Genomic DNA, 21,220 nt, shown 5'->3' on the forward strand with positions numbered 1-21,220 from the left:
CCGAGGGGCCGAACCCGGGCCCTAACTGGAGGCCCCGAAAGGAGGAGCATTTCCAGAGTGAGGCAGTCCGTGGGGATTGGTGGACAAAGCCCGAGGGAAGAGCTGTTGAGATTAGAAGAGCGGCCGAGGATCAGAATTGGCTTGAGAGATCCTGACAGAGTTGGGAGCGACTAGTCTGGGACGGAGCTGGGATCACAGGCTCGCTAGGCAGTTCCTGAGAGGGATGGAGCCAGGCCCAGGCATTCTGCGGAAGTTTAGAACCTGGGGGTGTTTGCCTTCCTTCAGGCTTCCTGAAAGAACAGTAACGTGCCCTTGTGGTTCATCACCATGCCTTCCGACCTGGCCAAAAAGAAGGCGGCCAAAAAGAAGGAAGCTGCCAAAGCACGACAGCGGCCCAGAAAAGGCCATGAAGAAAACGGAGATGCTGTCACAGAGCCACAGGTGGCAGAGGAGAAAAATGAGGAGGCCAATGGCCAAGAGACCACAGGTGAATTGAGGGAGAGGTGGGTCCCTGGGATGGTTGCTCGGACGTAAAGGACGCCCCGGCTGGAGTCACAGTCCGGATGCTGGGGGCGCTGGAGAGTATATCTGGGGCCATGAAACTTTTCATGATGAACCAAACCAGTAGAGTTGGCGCTTGATCAAGGAAACTGAACACAGAGTTCTCACATACTCAGTGGCAAGCAAATATGGGAGTGGTTGTGCTGCCTTGCTGCTCTGTCTTCTAGACTTGGAGAAGAAGGTCAGTTCCCTGCCCCTTTCTTAATTTCCATTTCTACACATGAAGGTCAGTGTGCCAGGCTCCTCACCACATAATACCCTTGTCCTCCCAGCGGTAGTGGCTGTACCGACAAGACGGAAACACATGAGTTGTTTTATGGGTTTTTTCTGGGAGAGAGATGCCTTTCTGTTACGAGCACTTCTCAAGTGTTAGACACTGTGCTGGAAACTCAGGCACTATAAGAGCGCCTTGCTGTCTGATATCTTGCAGTCTAGATGGGGAAACAGGGCAGTGTGTGATAAAGAATATCCCAGGCCCTTGGCAGTCTATCCCAGCCTTCCTCCTTGCACCCCTGAAGACACTCTAAACAGGTCGTCTCCATCGACTATTGTTGTCCCTTGAATAGTCACCACATTTGTCCATTTACACACTGAGGTTCTAATACCACAATTTTTGTACTAGCTACATTTGACATTTCTCTCAGGGCCCAGCTCAGGATGGTAACATCTTTCCCAATCAAACCTGACCTCAATAATATTGCCATTCACTATATCCCTGTACTATCTATAGTGTTCCTTTTTTTTTTTTTCGGCCGAGCTGCACGGTATGTAGGATCCTAGTTCCCCAACCAGGGGATGGAACCCACACCCCCTGCGGTGGAAGCGTGGAGTCCCAACCACTGCACCGCCAGGGAAGTCCCAGTGTTACCTTTTTATGTTGTGCCTTCTGTTTCTTCGTCTAAATTGCTTGATCTTTGAGTGCAGAGACCATGTCTTGTGTAATATATCTTTTTTGCCTGATCAGCCTTGCAGATAGAGATACTAGGTAAATGTTTGAAGAGGAGAGGAGAATTACTAATGCAAGTTACAACAGACAGATAGGAATTCAGAAAAGGGAGAGTTAAAAATGATTGAGAGCAGAGAGTTGAATGGTAGGAATTGTCTCCAAAATAAGAATTATGAGAGAAAGCTAGTGCAGTAAAGTCAGGCCATGGGGAAGTTTTCTTCCTGGCCAGAGTGGTGGAGGAATGGGAAGTGAAGAATGATAGGAGTGAACGAGCAGGCTGAATTGTGATCTGTAAAGTAGATAGGGTTCCCCCTAGGTCCTCAGGAACAATGGTCAAGAAGTATCTATCATCAGCTCTGTAGGTACTTTCTGGATGGATTGGAAAAATAGAAAACTGAATCCCACTCTGAGACTATTGTCCACTGTTCCCATTACAAATTTCTTCTTCACCTTTCTCCTTAGGAAACCAGAATTTCTCAGGGGGAACCCAGCTATAGTAATAAGGGAGCTTTGGTTTTCACCCTGCTTCCTCAGGGAGCTACTCTTCTGAAATATGAAATCTGGTTTTCTTTCCAGCTCTCTCAAAACTTTTCTTATTACCAGGGACCCAGGGTCATTTCTGCTTTCATAATTAATGGGTCATCTGTTCCTTCTCCCAAGACTGGGTCCTCTCTCTTCTCTGAGTTTGGAATTACTTAATGCTGCAGGTCACTGTTCTCCAGCCTTTACCTGTTACCATTGCCACATGGCCTTCTTTAGGTAGTGAGGTACGGAAAGATTAAGATAAATATCAAAGAAAGCGACTTCTGGCAGACAGTTCAACCTTCTTTAGAAAGTGAGACTCTTCAAGACAGGAACTAGAGTTCAGCTGGTCCCCTTGTTTGGGGAATGAAAGAAAGGGGCTGCTTGTGAAATCTGCAGTATTCTCTCTGATGAAGTTTATTCCAGAATCCCTTCTGCATTTATTCAGTGCCATTCACTTACTTTTTGAGTCTGTTTTGTGGGATGCTGTAGGCTAGGACAGTGAGGTCTAAGTCTTACTTTTTTTTTTCTGCAGTACGTGGGCCTCTCACTGCTGTGGCCTCTCCCGTTGCGGAGCACAGGCTCCGGACGCGCAGGCCCAGCGGCCATGGCTCACGGGCCCAGCCGCTCCGCGGCATGTGGGATCTTCCCGGACCGGGGCACAAACCCGCGTCCCCTGCATCGGCAGGCGGACTCTCAACCACTGCGCCACCAGGGAAGCCCCATCTAAGTCTTACTTTTAAAGCTCAGGAGATGACTTAGGTCATAGATGCTGTAAAATGGAAGAGATCGAGAGAAAATGGTATACAGTAGAGCCTTGGTATCTGCTGGTGATTGGTCCCAGGACCCCTGTGAATACCAAAATCCACAGAAACTCAGGTCCCTTACAGAGAATGGTGTATGTAGTATCTGCATATAACCTAGCACATCTCTAGATTACTTGTAATACCTAATACATTGTAAATGCTATGAAATAATGGCCAGTGTGTGGCAAATTTTGGAACTTTCTGGAACTCTTTTTTTTAATCCTCAGTTGGTTGAATTTGTGGACGCAGAACTGTGGATGTAGAGGGTTGGCTGTATAGCTTTCCCTTAATTTTGATCTTCTTGTCCGAGCAGAGATATAGACCAAGGACTGGCAAACTGTTTCTGTAAAGATCCAGATAGTAAATATTTATAGCTTTGTGGTCCATATGGTCTCTGATACAGCTGTTCAACTTCGCCATTGTAGTGGAAAGCAGCTAGTAGACAATATGTAAATGATGTGTGTAGCTATGTCCCAATAAAACTTTATTTACAGAAACAGGCAGTTTGCCAAATCTGGCCAGCCTCTTTTTAAGCCACCCCCCCGCCAGGCTAAGAATGGTTTACATTTTTTAAGTGGTTACGTTTCAAATGGTAATGTGTATACCTACATAATAGTTTTGATTTTTGCCACTTGGGCTGTAAACCCTAAAATATTTACCATCTGGCCCTTTAAGAAAAAGTTTATGAACTCCTGATCTAGAGCATCAACTTCTCCCTGTACATCTTCTCAACATCTAGAACAGGGATTGGCACAAAGCAGGGCTGTGGGAAGCCTGGTAACTCAACTGTGTAGAAAAGAGACTTTTTAAATTCCTCTCATCAGTCAAAACAAAAAATTTGTCCTCCATTTGAAAGTACAGGCATACCTTGGAGATATTGTGGGTTCAGTTCCAGACCACCATAATAAAGTAAATATCAATATTGTGGTATCAGTAAAGTGAGTCACATGAATTTGGGGGTTTTCCAGTGCATATAAAAGTTACGTTTACGCTATACTGTAGTTTAGTAAGTATGCAATAGCATTATGTCTAAAAAAAACAATGTATGGGGACTTCCCTGACGGTCCAGTGGTTAGGACTCTGCGCGTTCACTGCTGAGAGCCCAGGTTCAGTCTCTGGTTGGGGAACTAAGATCCTGCAAGCCATGTGGTGCGGCCAAATAAATAAAACAAAACAATGTACGTACCTTAATTTAAAAATACCTTATTGCTAAAAAAATGTTGGCCATCATCTAAGCCTTCAGTGAGTCGTAGTAGGAATATCAAAGATCACAGATCACTGTAACAAATGTAATAATAATGAAAAAGTTTGAAATCGTGACACAGAGACAGGATGTGAGCAGATGCTGTTGGAAAAATGGTGCTGATAGACTTGCTTGACGTAGGGTTTCCACACACCTTCAGTTTGTAAAAATTGCAATATCTGTGAAGCACAATAAAGCAAAGTGCAATGAAATGAGGTAGGCCTGCATTCATCAAGCAGTTACGTATAACACACTGTACTGGAAGCTGAGGTAGACATAGAGTGACTGCCAGCTGTCTGGCAGGACAGTCCCTGCCCTCGGTTCTGACTTCTTGCAGGCAGAGCAGGTTCAGCAGCAGGGTGGGTATAGCACCAGCAGTGGTAATCTCCCGACAGGATGGGGTATTCGGAGAGTGACCTAAGACTAACCATTACCCTCTTGAAGTTGCTCTCCCCACGCCTGCCTGTCTGAGGACGGCACCGAGCTCTCTTCCCGCTTCTACTCCATCTTTACTCTTGCTAAGGACAAGCACATGGGCTTTCTTATTTTAGGTGTTCTACTGTAAGGTTACCATGGGAAAACGGGTAAGGGTAACAAAGACTATAAAATTAGAAGATTGTCACGGTAGCGGATCCTCGTGTAGTTTTTGACTCCTTCCTGAAAAGGTTAATAGATCACCTTACTCTCTTTTGGAAGAAGCTTACCAAGACTCCCTCTACCCCCATTTCTGTCCCACTTGCAATAATACTTTGTGGGAGCTTGTCCTTTACGGAGAGGTAGTATAGTGAGATAGTTAAGGTCATGGCTTTGGGGTCAGACAAAGCCTGGTTCAAACTCTGGGTCACTAGCCTTTTTGACCTTGGCTATATTATTTAACCTCTTCATCTATAAAAGGAGGGTCCTAAGTGTTATCCTATAAGGGTTATGGGGATTAAATTAGATGGGGAATGATAATGTAGTACAGTCCCAGGCACAGAGTAAACTCAACAGCTATTAGCCAGTTAACGTTAGCCATATATTAATAGTTCTTCCCAGCCTGAAAATGTAGTCATGCCTGCAAAGCTACAAAGGCAGAACAGCTAGTCTCTTGTCTCATGGTCAGTTTGCGTCTCTGAAACCCTCCAGACTTGGAACTTCTGGTTTTCCCAGCCTTGGCTCTGCCTGCCATTGATCCCTCTGTGCATTTTCTCATACTGGTCCCTTTTGGGCAGCATAGCGTCTTGGAAGCGCCATCTGGAAGCTCTAGGTCGTGGAGTAGGAGCATTGCACCTCTATAGCATCTGCTTTATTTTGGGCATTGGGACTAATTCTTTAACACATACTCATGGAGGACAGTTTGGAGTTCTAGCCATTCCTACCATGCATTATATCATCTTAGAACAAGGAAAGTTAGAATTAAAAGGACAAGTTACAAAGTAAAAAATGTCCATGGAAGCAGGATACCAGGGCAGATCTGTATGCAGTGTACACCCTGTTTAAAGCTTGTGAAACATCTGAGTCATCTCAACCTGATCTTGAGCCCAGGTCCTTCAGGGCATGCCTTTTTCAGCCTTTGGATCTTTGTATGGTAATATTTGGTAACTTAAGGAAGGGCAAAAGCCACAAATGCCCAGACAGTGGCCTGAACCCTGACCCTCAGATTAAAAGTCTGATGCTCTACTGACTGAGCCATCCAGATGCTCTAAGACATGCCTTTTTGTATAAGAGCCAGTCTGTCTTACAGCCCTCTTCCCAAACTGCTTTGTTTCTGTCCCCAGAAGTGGACTTGCTGACCAAGGAGCTGGAGGACTTTGAGATGAGGAAAGCTGCTGCTCGAGCTGTCACGGGCGTGCTCGCCTCCCACCCCAACAGCACCGATGCCCACGTCATCAACCTCTCCCTCACCTTCCATGGCCAAGAGCTGCTCAGTGACACCAAACTGGAGTTAAACTCAGGCCGTCGTTACGGCCTCATTGGCTTAAATGGAATTGGTGAGGCCCTTGGAAAGTGAGGCGGGAGGTATCTCTCCTTGGCTCATATGTCACTCAGCAAGTATTTACTTAGCACAGCTATTACAAAGCAAGGAGTTTATAGTATGGGTGGGAGACCAGGTATGCCCAGGGAAGAGGAACTAGCAATACAGAGCAGTCGTGTGATAAGCACCACGTGAGTAGTTGTAGACAGTAGGTGCCGGAGAAGTGGATGGGAGGGGCGGGAGTAGCGGTGCGTGAGGCGGCTGTAGATGAACAGACTTCACAGAGGAGGGCTGGGACAAGGACTGGAGGGAAGGTGTCCCGAGGATGCGGGCAGGGGTGGGGGAGTCCTAGGATTTGAATGAATGAAAGGAAGGAAAGTACGCAAACAATGATGAGGTCGTGGTTTGGCTGGAGTGGAGGGACTGATGTAGGAGAACGACAGGCAGAACTGTGCCGAGCGTCCACTTCTCTTCCTGTGCTTTGCCTGCCCCTCCCAGGGAAGTCCATGCTGCTGTCTGCTATTGGGAAACGCGAAGTGCCCATCCCTGAGCACATTGACATCTACCATCTGACTCGGGAGATGCCCCCTAGTGACAAGACGCCCCTGCAGTGCGTGATGGAAGTCGACACAGAGCGGGCCATGCTGGAGAGGGAGGCTGAACGGCTGGCTCACGAGGATGGTAGGGCTCCAGACCCAGGGCCCTGGGGGTGGGCTTCCTCCCGGGAAAGGCCCAGGAGCCTCACGGGCCTTGCACTGTCCGCAGCGGAGTGTGAGAAGCTGTTAGAGCTCTATGAGCGACTAGAGGAGCTGGACGCTGACAAGGCGGAGATGAGAGCCTCACGGATCTTGCACGGACTGGGTTTCACACCTGCCATGCAACGCAAGAAGCTAAAAGACTTCAGTGGGGGCTGGAGGATGAGGGTTGCCCTCGCCAGGTGAGTCTCTCCCTCCTCGACCCTTTGTAGCACCCCATCTCTCTCAGCGTTTAGAACAGGGTTCTAAACCAGTGGAACCGTTTAGAACAGGGTTGATGGTCAGTAAGTGCCAAATATTGACAGTGTGGAGGGGCGGGGGTGCTATACCTGAGCTAAGGAGTGCGCTTCCTGACTGAAATGGTCATTGCTGGACTTCCTGCACAGGGACCAGCCCTAGGTGAATGGTAGAATAGGTCTGTTTCTTTCTTTCCTCTTGACTCCTCTACCACCGTTGTTTGTGCTTCAGTCCTTCTAATTCTTGCTGTTTAAAGATAAAATGTTAGACAGCTGTTAGGATATCTGTCCTTCTTACCCTCTTGTGACCTGGACCCAAAATGAGTATCTGTAGATCATCATTCCCCCACCAAGCCGCCAGAAAGTCCCCAGTTAAAGAGGTGGTTGCTTACCCAACCAGTGTCTGCCAAGGGCATTGGTGAGGCTTGATAACTGCTTTAGCAAAGCTGCTTTGTGCCTTAGCACGTGAGAGCCGTGGTTTCACGTGCCAGCAAGGATTAGCTGCCTCGCATTCACCTGGGGAGCTTTTAAAACGACAGATTTCCTAGCCTTTTCTGTCTGTGCTGGAGTCAGAATGCTGGAGGTGGATGTCCAGAAATCTTTCTAACAAGCGCTGCGGAGGTGGTGACCGCGTGCGGACCCAGCGCTCTCCCCTTGTTTCTCCTGTCTTGAGATGCCACCTCAGAAAAGAACATTCTTTGGCCTCCTTGCTGGAGTCTGGCAACCCCACCAGTTTGGTTTAACCTGAATACTTTGTAGTTCAGCATCTTCCCTCTGCTTTTCAGCTGTTTCCTGCCCTTTAACCCCCACTCTTCGTCTCTGGTTTCTCCTAGTTCTCACCTTTCCCCTGAGGTCTAGAGCCTAGGTCTAGAGCCTAGAGTTGATTTCAGGACTCCGTGCAGGCCTGACCAGAACTGCAGGTAGCAGGCAGGCTGTCCCTTCCTGCGTAGCACCCATCACACTGAAGTGGCTCTGTCTCCTTCCTGTTCTTCAGAGCCCTCTTCATCCGGCCCTTCATGCTACTCCTGGACGAGCCCACCAACCACCTGGACCTCGACGCTTGTGTGTGGTTGGAAGAAGAGCTAAAGACGTAAGGGGGCGGGGCTGGGGTGGAAGGGGGCGGGTCCTGGAGGGGGAGTTGAGCAGAGTCCCAGGGAGATGGATGCCCAGGACCCACAGTGATATTAGAGCAGTGAGAAGTGGACTGAAGTGGGGCCAGAGTGAAGGCCGGATTGAGAAGGTGGTAAGCATCTTTAGGGCAGGCCTTTTTGTTTTTGTTTAGTCTGAAATATGTGGATTGGTTTGTTTGTTTTACTTTTTTTGGTTTTTCCCATTATTTAAAATACAATGTCTTTATTAAAGACAATATTTTTTCTTAACTGTATTTATATATATATATCATATAAACGGGGATTCCCATCTAAGATCATGATGCAGTGACAAAGAGAAAAATAGCACATATAGCAGTGGTCCTATGGCTGGAGAGCCAGATAACCTGGCATACTGCCCCAGTTCTGGAATAAGGCTTTCCATGGTCTCTGCAATGACTTGGCACCTTCTTTAAAAAGCCGAGCTGGTGATTTTTACTGTGCCTATTCCAGTTCTTCCCACCCGTGATTTTAGATGCGTTTATGGGTGCCTGTGTGCATACACTTTTGATTTTACCATCACTGTTACTGCCATTCTTTTGAAAATTAGAACAGGCTGCTCTCGCCTTCTGAGATGGCCCACACTCTTGTCTGTGGAGTGTGTTTCTCTCTAAATAAATCCACTTCTTACCTATCAAGAAAAAAGAAAAGGAAAATTAGAACAAAAGTCTGAGGAAACTCAGACTGTCTCACCATACTTTAAAGGCATCAAAGTGTTCTTACGGGTCGATTGTGCACTGGTGGCTTAGGTGCTAAGAACTGGGAATTGGAGAATAAATCTAAAGGATGCCTAGGCGTAAGGATGGGAGAGGATGAAGGTTTTCTGGGCCTGACATTCAGCCCACCTGTTGTGAACCATCTACCGTTCTGAGCGCCCCCCTGACTGGTTCTCTGGCTTTGCAGTTTTAAGCGCATCTTGGTCCTCGTCTCCCATTCCCAGGACTTTCTGAATGGTGTCTGTACCAATATCATTCACATGCACAACAAGAAACTGAAGTATTATACGGTGAGTGGGCCCCAGCTTCTCCACAGTAACCTCTGTGCTTACCAATTCCCTGAAGTTCTCCTTTAAAACAAAATAGACTTAGCAGTCCTTTTCTACCTGTTGCTATAAAAAGACGTGGACAGGGAGTTCTGCACCCTGTTTATTTTGGTCCCAAAGTAATTGCTTTCAGGCCATAGGCCACGGATTGGCAGCGTGTGCATATGGTGTATGTTTGCCTTATGCAAAGAGGTTGACTTTCGTGGTGCCCAGGCAGGCCTTGCTGCTCTCTGCCTTCTGCAGTGGCAGCCAGCACAGTACCCCTCCTTCTCTCCTTCCATGAAGAAGGGGAGCCAGGATCTCAACAGCCCACTTTTCTGCCTTGCCTTTACACTTTTTCTGTTTCAGAAAACATATCAAAAAATGAAAACCAGAAGTTCTCTTTATTCATGGTTGTACTCACCATGGGAGTATTAATAGGTTTCTTACATAGTCTTTCAGAAATTTCACATGTACTTGCAAGTAGCATTTGTAGAAAATTTCACGTATACTTATCACAGTTGTAATCTTAATCATTCTCTTCTGTAGGTTGCGTTTAAATTTTAATTTGTCTTGGACTGCTTTCCGTATGAGTATATATAAATCATGCTCATTTTTTCCAGTGACTGCATAGTATTTCATTGTGTGGCTATTGTGTAAGTCATTTGTCAGACCCTTTTCGATGTATGTTTAGGTTGAGTCTAGTTTTTTGCAGATAGAAACCATGGCAGCCCATAGTGCAGGGTTTGCCAGGTCCTAAATCTGATGGGTCTGATGTCTTCCCACCTGGAGGAAGTTCTTGTAGTCTGCATGGGGGCTTCAGTCTCTAGGGATGGGGAGTAGAAAGAGGTGCTCTTGGAAGGCTGTGAGCCTCTAGATATCTGTTTGACAGTGGTTTTCAGGGCTATTGCCAACGCTGTGGGTGTCTTTATGGCCAACCTGAGGATTTGATCTGGAGCCCTGCTGTGGCTAAGCTAAGAATGAGAGGCACACAATTTAGAAGACCTCAGGTTCTAGATTAGGATATGCTTCTTTAATGCACTTCCTCTTTCCCTACTGCACAATCCTTTTTTTTTTTTTTAAAGTTATTTATTTATTTTTGGCTGCATTGGGTCTTCGTTGCTACGCGCGGGCTTTCTCTAGTTGGAGTGAGCAGGGGCCGCTCTTCGTTGCGGTGCGCGGACTTCTTATTGCGGAGGCTTCTTTTGTTGCAGAGCACGGGCTCTAGACGCGTGAGCTTCAGTAGTTGTGGCGCGTGGGCTTCAGTAGTTGTGGCTCATGGGCTCTAGAGCGCAGGCTCAGTAGTTGTGGCGCACAGACTTAGTTGCTCCGCGACATGTGGGATCTTCCCGGAACAGGGCTCTAACCCGTGTTCCCTGCATTAGCAGGCGGATTCTTAACCACTGCGCCAGCAGGGAAGTCCCCTTACTGCACAGTCTTACAACCAGGGCCAAATGAGATGCCATGTCACATCCCCCTGAACCCTGAGTGAGAACCCAGGACCGAGGCTAAAGCTGCCCGTCTCGCCTGGTGCACTTTCCTGCAGGGTAATTATGATCAGTATGTGAAGACACGGCTGGAGCTGGAAGAGAACCAGATGAAGAGGTTTCACTGGGAACAGGATCAGATTGCACACATGAAGGTAGGGCGATCGTAGAGCCGAGTTCGCATTCTCCGGGCCAGTTGGGTGAGGGTGTGTGGGGATTGGGGGCTGCTAGAGAAGACGTTGTCAGCAGTTTTTACCGTGCAGTTAAGATGAGTTGTTTGGTGCCTGCCCGTACTCCTGGCCCCCTCTCTGGTCTCTTTCAGAACTACATCGCTAGGTTTGGTCATGGCAGTGCCAAGCTGGCCCGGCAGGCCCAGAGCAAGGAGAAGACGCTACAGAAAATGATGGCATCAGGACTGACAGAGCGGGTCGTGAGTGACAAGGTAGGTTGTGACTGGGTGGAATTAGGCGGCCTAAGGTGAGGTGGATGAGAAAGGACCTGACTTGATAAATGCCCTCTCTTTTTCTAGACACTGTCATTTTATTTCCCACCATGTGGCAAGATCCCTCCCCCCGTTATTATGGTGCAAAATGTCAGCTTCAAGTATACAAAAGATGGGGTGAGTACTTGGGTGTAGTTGGGAAGCTGGGGTGCATTTTCCAAGGTAAGTGTCAGCTGCTGAGAAGAGTCTCCTGTTCTTTGCTGAGCACGCCTGCTAACCCATGCGGTGCTGGGAAATTTTCAGGTGTGGCAGCCTGGGGCGCCTAATTGAGGGACTTAGAGTAGAAGCCCCCCCGCAAGTACTTGGAGAGAATACTGCTCAGCTGGGTTGGTGGGTGGAGGCAGTGGGTTGGGGTCTGCCGTGAGAGCTGCCGCCCTCCTCACTCCCACCTCCTCCAGCGGTGACTGGGGACTCAGCGGGGTGAGTCTGCCAGTCAGACTGATCAGCACCCTAGCCCCGTATCCCTTTCTCTCTCACACCCACCTCAGCCTTGCATCTACAACAATCTAGAATTTGGTATCGATCTCGACACACGAGTGGCTCTGGTGGGGCCCAATGGAGCAGGGAAGTCAACTCTTCTGAAGCTGCTAACTGGAGAGGTATGGTGCCACGCTGGGGCGTGGGACTTCCAGGATTGGATGCTGGTGCGTCTGCGGGAGAGGGAGGGGAGGCAGGGGCCACTGCTCTTAGAGGGCCTGAGCGAGCCGTCCTCTGGGGCGTGTGGTCTCACTGGGTAGTGCTGAAGTTTGGGGCAGTTTTCTCAGAGAAACCTGACGGGGGGAGTCTGTGTGTGTGAGAGCGTGGATGAGAGGGAGAACACATGCATGCTCTCAGCATCTTTCCGTGGTTTCATTCAGAGCAGTTAGAACACAGAAACGCCTGTGCGTTGAGAAGTATGCTCTTGCTGTAGAAAATGTATGTCGGACCTGTACCCGAGCCCCTTGTTACACAGTCGGTGCGCCGTACAGTAATCCAGCGGCTACTCAGTAGATGGTGTGGCGTGTGTCTGTGCCTCCCTTGAAAGCACCTGTTTCAGTACCTTCCTAGGTATTTTTGGAGTGGCCAGAATAGCAGTTCGTGAGGTGGTGGCGTAGATTCAGTTCAGGAAGTTGTATGAGTCTCGTTCAGTGCGAACATGTGTTTGTTCCCCTCTCTGCCTATGTCTGCTTCTGACCGGGGTTCCTTTTCTGTGTGCTTATCTTTCCACTTTCTACTCTGTGTTTTTTTTTTTTTTTTTTTTTTTTTAGCTACTTCCCACAGACGGAATGATCCGAAAACACTCTCATGTCAAGATAGGGCGTTACCATCAGGTATAGTCCTGGCGGGGAGTGGGGAGCGGGGAGTTACCCAGGGTGTGGGAATGGGGCTGCATGTGACCAAGTCAGCTCCTAGTAGCCTCTGGAGTCTTGAACAGGTCCCTAGGTAGAGGTAGAGAGGTACTCGGCAGGAAACCCAGCAGGCTTCCTTTGGAAGTGGGACACCAGCCACATCTGGGTGGGTCCCTTTTTTCCTGTAGCATTTACAAGAGCAGCTGGACTTAGACCTCTCGCCTTTGGAGTACATGATGAAATGCTACCCAGAGATCAAGGAGAAGGAAGAAATGAGGAAGATCATTGGGCGATATGGTCTCACCGGGAAACAGCAGGTCAGTGGAGGGGGTGTGGGACGAACCCCAGGTAACTGGGAGGCTATGGCCGGATGGTCCGCCTTTCCTCTGCTCTGGGTTATTATGCATTGGAGCACTTAGGTCTCGGGGGAGGGGCGAGGATAGCGTGCCAGTCTTTGACGTGCCCTTGCCCCCCTGACTAGCAGGTTGAGCCATAGTGCTTAAAGGCAAGGGAAACTGAAACCTAGCACACAGGTTCCTGGATTCAGATCCCAACTGTGGGTCCCCTGGATTGCTCCATTTTATTAAGATTCTGTGTCAAGACAGGGCTTCAGGCTTCCAGATGTATCCCTTTTGGGTCTTGAGAGACAGGCAGCTATGCCACCGTCTTGCTGTGTGACCTTGGGTCTTCCTGAGCCCTGCTTTCCGTGAAACGGTGACGACAGAGGAGCCATGGGGAGAGGTGAGTTGCGATGTGTGGTGAGGGCGACACCAGCTTTTATAACTGACCGGTTGCACGCAGGTGAGCCCGATCCGGAACCTGTCTGATGGGCAGAAGTGCCGAGTGTGTCTGGCCTGGCTGGCGTGGCAGAACCCTCACATGCTCTTCTTGGACGAGCCCACCAACCACCTGGATATCGAGACCATCGACGCCCTGGCAGACGCCATCAATGACTTTGAGGGTGGTATGATGCTGGTCAGCCATGATTTCAGACTCATTCAGCAGGTGAGGCTCCTGGCTGGGTGGGAGGCAGAGCAGAGGGCATCTCAGAGGCAGTTGGGTAGAGCACCGTCATAGCACGCGGAGGGCACATAATTCACGTTGACTGTATTTGGAAAGTGGGCTCAGGACATAGGGTGGACAGGGCCAGATCTTACGGTTCTTTGGGAAACTTAGAAAGCGTTAGTGGAAATACTTGAATTCTTCAGTAGCTATTTGGGGCTGTTAGCCTACTTGGCATTGTTGGCCAAAATGGGCAAGGGAGTTGGGTAGAGAACAGGGTGCTGCTTCTGTGGTTCCAAGATTCTTCAGCCTAGAAGTAGTATCATACTAGGGAGACTCTGGGTTAGACAGAGGGTTACTGCTAGTCATCAGTGACAAAGCTGCTGGTCGTTTCGCTGAAGCTTTCAGGAAGATGGGGTGGAGAAAAGGAAGCTGAGAGTGAAGCGTTCCTGCTAGGGAACTGGAAATAGGGGTGACACGGCAGGTCCTGGCTTGGAAGGCTCCAAAACCTGCTGGTTACGGTGCCCTTGGGTTAGGCCAGACCTAAGTAGCGAAACTGAGCTGGCTGTGGGCCTGCGCGGGGGGTTATGGGGTTTTCTTCCCAGAATCCCCTGGAGACAGTCTCCTGGGCAGGGATGGGAAGGATACTGGTCAGGATTATTAAGTCTAGGATTTGCTTTCTAGGTTGCACAAGAAATCTGGGTCTGTGAGAAGCAGACAATCACCAAGTGGCCTGGAGACATCCTGGCCTACAAGGAGCACCTCAAGTCCAAGCTAGTGGGCGAGGAGCCCCAGCTCACCAGGAGGACCCACAACGTGTGAGCCCTTGCCGGCCGGCCGGCTGGGCCAAGCCCCTGGGGCCACACTCCTGCATTGCTGCAATACTGCTCCCCAGCCCCTCCCCCACCTGCCTTAGCTGCACTCTGTGATCTTATCTACAGCTGGACAGTACCTGTCCGTCTTCTGTCCTTCCAGTTACTTTTGTCCATGTCTGGACTCGGCTGGCTGTTCCTGCCAGCTCCTTGCTGGTTCTGACCCTGATAGTGATGCAGCCAGAGGCATCTGAGTGTTAACCCAAGGGCCTGTGCCCTGGGTTGGCCTGTGAAAGAGCTTAGGATCCTCGTTTTCTGGGTTTGGGGATGTTGGAGGAATACCTCCCAGCCCACCACCCCCGTTCCTTTCTGCTTCTGGTTTGGAGCTCTGGACCAGGGCCTTAATCCTGGTCGGTTTTTAAATAATTATTTAATGGTGTAACTTTTAGACCTGTGTGACATCTACAAAGCGTCCAATAAAGAGAGAAGCAGCCATGGTCCCTGTCTTCCTTCATGGGTCTCTAGGCCCTTCTCCCACTCCTTGCTGCAGTGCCAACATTCACTTTCCCTCAGCACGAGCTAGGGCAGGAGTCGGTGGGCTGGATGCAGCCTGAGGACTAGCCCATAGGCACTGGAAGAACTCTCTTCCCTTCTGATCTGAAATTGTGCCTTTTCAGGGACTTCCCTGGTGGTCCAGTGGTTAGGACTCTGCACTTCCACTGCAGGGGGCACAGGTTCGATCCTAGGTTGGGGAACTAAGATCCTGCATGCCGTGTGGTGCGGCCAAAAGAAAAAGAAAGGTGAAATTGTGCCTTTTCTTAGGCCAATGGTTCACAAACATTAACATGCATCAGAATCACCTGTAAGTCTCGTTCAATCACAGATTGCTGGGCCTTGCCTCAGAGTTTCTGGTTCAGTAGGTCTGGGGTGAGACCAAGAATTAACAGTGCTAAGAAGTTCCCAAGTGATGCTGCTGGTGCTGGTCTGGGGGCCACACTTGGAGAACTGCTCTCCCGGAGCATGTTTTTCAGAGTGGTCTGAGGCTTTGCTGCTGCTGCCTGTACAACACTTGGGACATTGGTTAAAAACGCAGATTCCTGGGCTTCAGGCCTATTGATTTCGGTTGGTGGGATGGGAGAGATGCAGAAATGGTCAGGAGTCTGCATTTTCACACTGATGTTTGTGAACTACCGTTCCTGGTGGGATATAGGAAGTTTTATCGTTTTATCTGTCCACAACCTTAATTTTCATTAGCGCTATATCTGTTTTATTTCCAAGCCAGGACTTTGCATAGCCCGTCTGAGTTTTAGTAGCACTTCCAGCCTCTGTGCCACCCGGCTTCTAGCCTTACCGATGTGGATTCATCACACCATCTCTGAAACCTCAGCAGCCATCCCTGTGGGGAAACATATGCAGCCATGATTTTTCAGTGCCCATCACGGAACATCTAAGACTATGTGAAACAGACCAAAAAAAGTCCCAGGTGGTGTCTAAATCCCCAAGGAGCTCTCGATCTAATGGGAAAGCCAGTAAGACAGAAAGGGCGTAAAGCAGATGTTAAATTGTGACTGAGTGGGATACACCGAAGGCTGTAAAAGGGAGGGAAGTTTCTCGTGAGTAGATGCCCAGAAAGGTGGGATTGGTGCTCTAACTTGGAAGGTGAGTAGGATCTCAGATGGCCGTGGAGTCCAAGAGCTGCCCTGGGCAGAGGGAACAGAGTAGCAGGTGAGGAGTTGCAGCTGAGTCTGAGATTTGCGAGGCTGGAGGAAGAGACTAGGACTCCCACTCCGCCCTCTGACCCCAAGGGGCCTGGCTTGGCTGCTTTGTGCCTCAGGTGGGGCCCAGAGAAAAATGGCTTGTCAGTCTGTCCTGAGTATCCAGAGACTTGGTTAGGAGGATAATGTGAACAGATGAGAGCTGCTACTTTGGCCAAGGGAGGGTCTGGGTATGTTAAGAAACCCCGTTGAAGTCTGTTGGGGTCTCCAGGGATGGGAGGGCTTCAGAACCAGAGGAACAGACATAATACGCTATCAGCTTGTCCAGAAAAAAAGGCAGTCTCAAGATTTTTTAAGAATGCTTAAGGGCTTACCTGGCGGCGCAGTGGTTCGGAATCCGCCTGCCAATGCAGGGGACACGGGTTCGATCTCTGGTCCTGGGAGATCCCACATGCTGCAGAGCAACTAAGCCCGTGCGCCACAACTACTGAGCCTGTGCTCTAGAGCCTGCGAGCCACAACTACTGAAGCCCGCGTGCCTAGAGCCCGTGCTCTGCGACAAGAGAAGCCACCGCAATGAGAAGCCCGCGCACCACAACGAAGAGTAGCTCCCGCTCGCCGCAACTAGAGGAAGCCTGCATGCAGCAACAAAGACCCAACGCAGCCAAAATAAATAAACTAATTAATTATATAAAAATTTATACTTTTAGGGGCTTCCCTGGTGGCGCAGTCGTTGAGAGTCCGCCTGCCGATGTGGGGGACGCGGGTGCGTGCCCCGGTCCAGGAAGATCCCACATGCTACGGAGCGGCTGGGCCCATGAGCCATGGCCACTGAGGCTGCGCATCCGGAGCCTGTGCTCCGCAACTGGAGAGGCCACATCGGTGAGAGGCCCGCGTACCGCAAAAAAAAAAAAAAAAATCATATATTTAAAAAAAGAATGCTTAAAAATCCCACAAAATACATATTTCTATGAACACGTAAAATTAGGGCCTTATTTTGGATTTAAAACTGCCCTCCTGGTCCTCCAAACCCTGGGCTGTAGCTGGGCGTTGGAACTGGGAAAAGGGGGGCTTGGTGAGCCGGCGGCTGCTCAGGCCCACCTTCCCCCAGACAGGTGATGCTCGTCTTCACTCCCTCCCCACCTCTTGATTGGGAAAACCCTCTTCCCCACAGCCCGGACTTGTCACCTTGCTCCTGGTTTCTTTAATCACAGCGTTCAAGAACCTGAAATACTCGCCCACGCATAGGTGCCAAGTGAGACAACTTTCTCCATGCAACAGCGCCTTTTTCTTCCCTTCCCTTCGCGGCTGACTTCCACAGGGACCCCATGACACCTGCTCCCACGGGGAGCGCCCCGCTTCCTCCAGTCCTCCCGCCCGGACGCCCTCTCTGTCAGGCCCTCCCAGCTGTGCTTCCTGCCGCCTCCACCTAGCCTGGGCTCCATCTTCTGCCTTCAGTCCAAGCCTCCCTGTAACCACACGCATTGATTTCTTTCTTCCGTTCCTCCCAACTAAAATCTCCGTTCTCCCCAGTTAAATGGTACCCATCCTACCAGACCAGCTTCACATCCTCATTTATTCCCTGAAGGCTTCTCTGGCCGCCGTAGCCCTAAGTTTTCTCTGAGCTCTCTGTTCCACACACTTTTGCCCTTTCTCTCTTCCCTGATTGTTGCGTGTGAACCAGTCTTGTCTCTCCAGCTGTGTTGTAGGGCCCTCGCGGCGGGTGGGGGGGGGGCGCAGTGCATTGTGCCCCTCCTGACCCCAGCGCTCAGCTACGAGAGTGAGCTCACGGGTGCTGCCGTCAGTGCAGGGCGTGAACTCTGACGGTGAGTAATACAATGGGAGATGATAGTGTGGGGAAGGGGGCTGGTGGGGGGCTTCTTACTCAGAGACAGGAAATCCCTGGGGGAGAGGAGGGAGCAATTAGGCTCTTTGTGGATTAACCCAGAGCGCCTTCAGGGTAGGGTTGGGCCAGGCCCCTCCCCCGCTCCCAGGTGCTGGCCCCCAGCCCCACCTGGCGGGCAGCTGACTTCTTAAAAGTTCACCCAAGGAGCGGAGGAGGAGGCCACCAGGAGGACCGGGACGATGAGCGCTGAGCATGGACAGCCACAGCAGTCCGGGGGCCGGAGGGGCCGGAGCTCTGGAGACAAGAAGTCCAAAAAGCGCAGCCGGCGCAAAGAAACCTACTCAATGTATATCTACAAGGTGCTGAAGCAGGTGAGAGCGGGAGCTAGGGGCGTGTGAGGAGCGCTGGCAAAAAAGCCTGGAAAGGGCACTGCACGGAGAGCGCGGGGCGCAGTTTACTTGCGGCACTGAGGCCCCTGAGCCCCTCTGGAGGGGGTGGCACTTAATCTCGGAGGTCCCCGCAACCGCTCAGTGTCTGTCCTGACCTGTGATGTGCAGGAGACCCTTCAAACATGCTCCCACCACAGTCCAGAGGCTTACAAGGCTTCTGGACAGACCAGATTATTAAGCGGAACATTAGGTGGGACATAGTTAAAGGAAGACCACAAAAAAGTGCCGGGCTGAAGGTGACCAGGTGCCAAACATACGCTGGCACAACGAGAAGTACTAGTTAGTGGTGGCTAGAGTGAGGATACTAGTTACTGGTGGCTAGAGCGCGGAGACGGTGCGTGTGAACTACAGCCTTGGGGAAGCCTTCCAGACGGGCAGCACTCAGTCTTTGGGGGGCTAAGGGGTTGGTCTACCTTATAGATAAGGAACCCCAGGTGCATAAAGGCTCATTGGGGTGACTGAGTCCCATGACCTGACAGCAGCGGACGTCTGGTCCCCCTGGCTCTGGGGGGTTAGTCCCACCCTAACCCACACGTGTGCTCTGCTTCTCCCAGTGCACCTGTGAGAGGCACCTACTCCTGGGACTCTCGCCCTGGCAGGCATTTGGGGGCACTCATGTACCCAAGCAGTGTGTCTAGAGGATCCCGGGCAACCTGGCCTCAAACACTGCCCTGCTCAGCAGAGCCAGGGCCGGGAGGAGGGAGGGGTGTCTGGGCTGCCTGCCCTCAGCCTCCCCAACCTCCCTGAGCCTCACCCCTTGTTAGGTGAGACCGCAGACTGGAGCCTGTCTCCGGTCTGAATCCCCGGGTCTCTGGAATGCTCTCCTGGGGTGGGCCCGGCACCCATGTGGACCGGCCAAAGGGCAGCAGCAGAGAAGACGCCCGTGTCCTGAAGAAAGCGGGGGTGGGAGCAGTTATCAGTGAGCCCGGCAGCTTAGCCTAACTCTTCGGCTCAGAGCTCGTGCCGGGAGGGTTGGAGCGGGGCTGGGCTGCCGCGCGTGTCCCCCGTGCGGTGGGGTGAGCCACTGTCCCTCCTCTGCGACCCTGAGGGGGACAGGATGTGAAGACAACACGCAGGGGTCAGGCTGAGCCCACGTGGTACAGGCCCAGGTTTCTGACTGTCACGTCCGGGGCACCAGAGGCGGTGGGCAGAGCGGGGGCCCGGGCTTAGTTCTGTGGCCACCACCGGCTTGACCTGCCTCATCAGGCAGTCACCTACCTCTCATTTACAGAGAAGCAAAAATCCGCCTACTCACGTTTTAGGACTGTTTACGAGATCCCTACCATTTGTTTTACTGGAGGTCACCTAGTTCAAAAACTTCTGTGACAGAAGAGGAAACAGGCCCGGAGGAAAGTGCTGTATTTAAGGTCGTACGGTGACTCATGGGACAGCCACAGAAGCCAGGTCTCCTCACCCCTAGTCTGGTGCTGAGATTGTGTCCTATGAGTGTCCTCTCTGGAAAATAATTTGGTCACGATTTACCAAGTTACGTGCACGAGCCCTCTAGGAACTTCTAGGAATAACCTTCATTGTGCTCACACAACTGTTCAAAGACATATTTATTATAATACAATGTAATAGCAAAACAAAACCCCTAAATGTCCATTAAGAGAGGAATGTATAATATAAACTATGATTCGTCCATACTATGGAACACTCTGCAAATGCATTAAATGAAAAAAGAGACGTAGCATTGCTTATCTCTTGCAGTTGGGAGAAATTTTTTTTTTTAGCTTGAATATAGTAGTAAAAAAATAAATCCCTATTTCCATGTCTCTCGGCCTCTGGAAAGAGGCTGGTAAAGGGGCCTTGCAGTCCCCAGCTTGGGGCTGGGGCTTGGGGCAGAGCCCCTGTGTTAATCGACTGGTCCTGCCGCTTCTCCAGGTGCACCCCGACATCGGCATTTCCTCCAAGGCCATGAGCATCATGAATTCGTTCGTGAACGACGTGTTTGAGCGGCTGGCCGGCGAGGCCGCCCGGCTGGCCCAGTACTCGGGCCGAACCACACTGACGTCCCGGGAAATCCAGACAGCCGTGCGCCTGCTGCTTCCAGGGGAGCTGGCCAAGCACGCTGTGTCTGAGGGCACCAAGGCCGTCACCAAGTACACCAGCTCCAAGTGACCTGGGGCCCAACCTTAATAAAGGGTGAACTGCTCCCTCGTGCTGTGGTGATTTGAAAAAGGGATAGGTGAAGGCAAGGTGTGCTGGGGGGCAAGGGTGTCATCACTTTTTTGGCTCCCAAGGTGGAAGAACACTTATTCAGACCTTTAAAAACTTCTTTCTGGGGGCTTCCCTGGTGGCGCAGTGGTTGAGAGTCCACCTGCCGTTGCAGGGGACACGGGTTCGTGCCCCGGTCCGGGAAGATCCCACATGCCGCAAAGCAGCTGGGCCCGTGAGCCATGGCCGCTGAGCCTGCGCGTCCGGAGCCTGTGCTCCGCAACGGGAGAGGCCACAACAGTGAGAGGCCCGCGTACCGCAAAAAAAAAAACAACAAAAAACTGCTTTCTGGGTGGGCGCCGTGAGGGACATGTGAGTGTACATGTAAATGTACAACGTTCTCATTCTTAGTGAGATGAAGTACGACTTGGTCTGGATTAGAATCCTGGGTCTACTGCTAGCTGTTTCCATCATGCCCTCTCTGGGCCTGAAATTCCATGCGTGTTACTCTTGCAGGCCGTGGTTTTGTGATGCCGTTTCCAGCACACCATAATTTTTGTCCTGTGCCGGGCACAGGGGCTACACAGGTCTATTCTTCAAGACACAGAAATGAAAGGCCCAAACCAGCTTCTAAATAGCCGATTGGGATCTCTAAGATGTTTTTATTCCCCCTAATGCTTTCTTCCCCTTAACTTCAGAACAAATTGGTGAGAATGTTTTTGAGACTCCTA

At 50.6% G+C, this 21,220-nt stretch overlaps 2 protein-coding genes across 4 annotated transcripts in view; both read left to right on the forward strand.

The window, feature by feature from the left end:
- The window catches only part of ABCF2 (ATP binding cassette subfamily F member 2), a 21,735-nt gene extending 6,917 nt beyond the window's left edge, over window positions 1-14,818 (forward strand). For both annotated transcript variants that reach the window (XM_030854246.3, XM_060305106.1), the window contains 14 exons: window positions 286-487; window positions 5,836-6,048; window positions 6,531-6,713; window positions 6,798-6,969; window positions 8,018-8,113; window positions 9,075-9,177; window positions 10,739-10,834; window positions 11,002-11,121; window positions 11,209-11,298; window positions 11,670-11,780; window positions 12,429-12,491; window positions 12,698-12,826; window positions 13,311-13,514; window positions 14,196-14,818. In XM_030854246.3, the coding sequence (XP_030710106.1) occupies window positions 328-487; window positions 5,836-6,048; window positions 6,531-6,713; window positions 6,798-6,969; window positions 8,018-8,113; window positions 9,075-9,177; window positions 10,739-10,834; window positions 11,002-11,121; window positions 11,209-11,298; window positions 11,670-11,780; window positions 12,429-12,491; window positions 12,698-12,826; window positions 13,311-13,514; window positions 14,196-14,333 (1,878 nt within the window). In that variant the 5' untranslated portion in view covers window positions 286-327 and the 3' untranslated portion in view covers window positions 14,334-14,818. The remainder of the gene's footprint in view (window positions 1-285; window positions 488-5,835; window positions 6,049-6,530; window positions 6,714-6,797; window positions 6,970-8,017; window positions 8,114-9,074; window positions 9,178-10,738; window positions 10,835-11,001; window positions 11,122-11,208; window positions 11,299-11,669; window positions 11,781-12,428; window positions 12,492-12,697; window positions 12,827-13,310; window positions 13,515-14,195) is intronic.
- A 151-nt stretch (window positions 14,819-14,969) lies between these two features.
- H2BK1 (H2B.K variant histone 1) lies at window positions 14,970-20,453 on the forward strand. 2 transcript variants are annotated; one of them, XM_030854256.2, is made up of 3 exons: window positions 14,970-17,863; window positions 18,088-18,254; window positions 20,217-20,453. In XM_030854256.2, exons 2-3 carry the CDS (start codon window positions 18,123-18,125, stop codon window positions 20,451-20,453), a joined length of 369 nt encoding a protein of 122 aa, XP_030710116.1. In that variant the 5' UTR covers window positions 14,970-17,863; window positions 18,088-18,122. The 2 variants fall into 2 exon arrangements, with proteins under 2 accessions (XP_030710116.1, XP_069902387.1); XM_070046286.1 differs by lacking the exon at window positions 14,970-17,863 and having other exon boundaries at window positions 17,962-18,254.
- The last annotated feature ends 767 nt before the right edge of the window (window positions 20,454-21,220 follow it).

Source organism: Globicephala melas, chromosome 9 (assembly GCF_963455315.2).
Source record: "Globicephala melas chromosome 9, mGloMel1.2, whole genome shotgun sequence".
Taxonomy (NCBI): Eukaryota; Metazoa; Chordata; class Mammalia; order Artiodactyla; family Delphinidae; genus Globicephala; species Globicephala melas.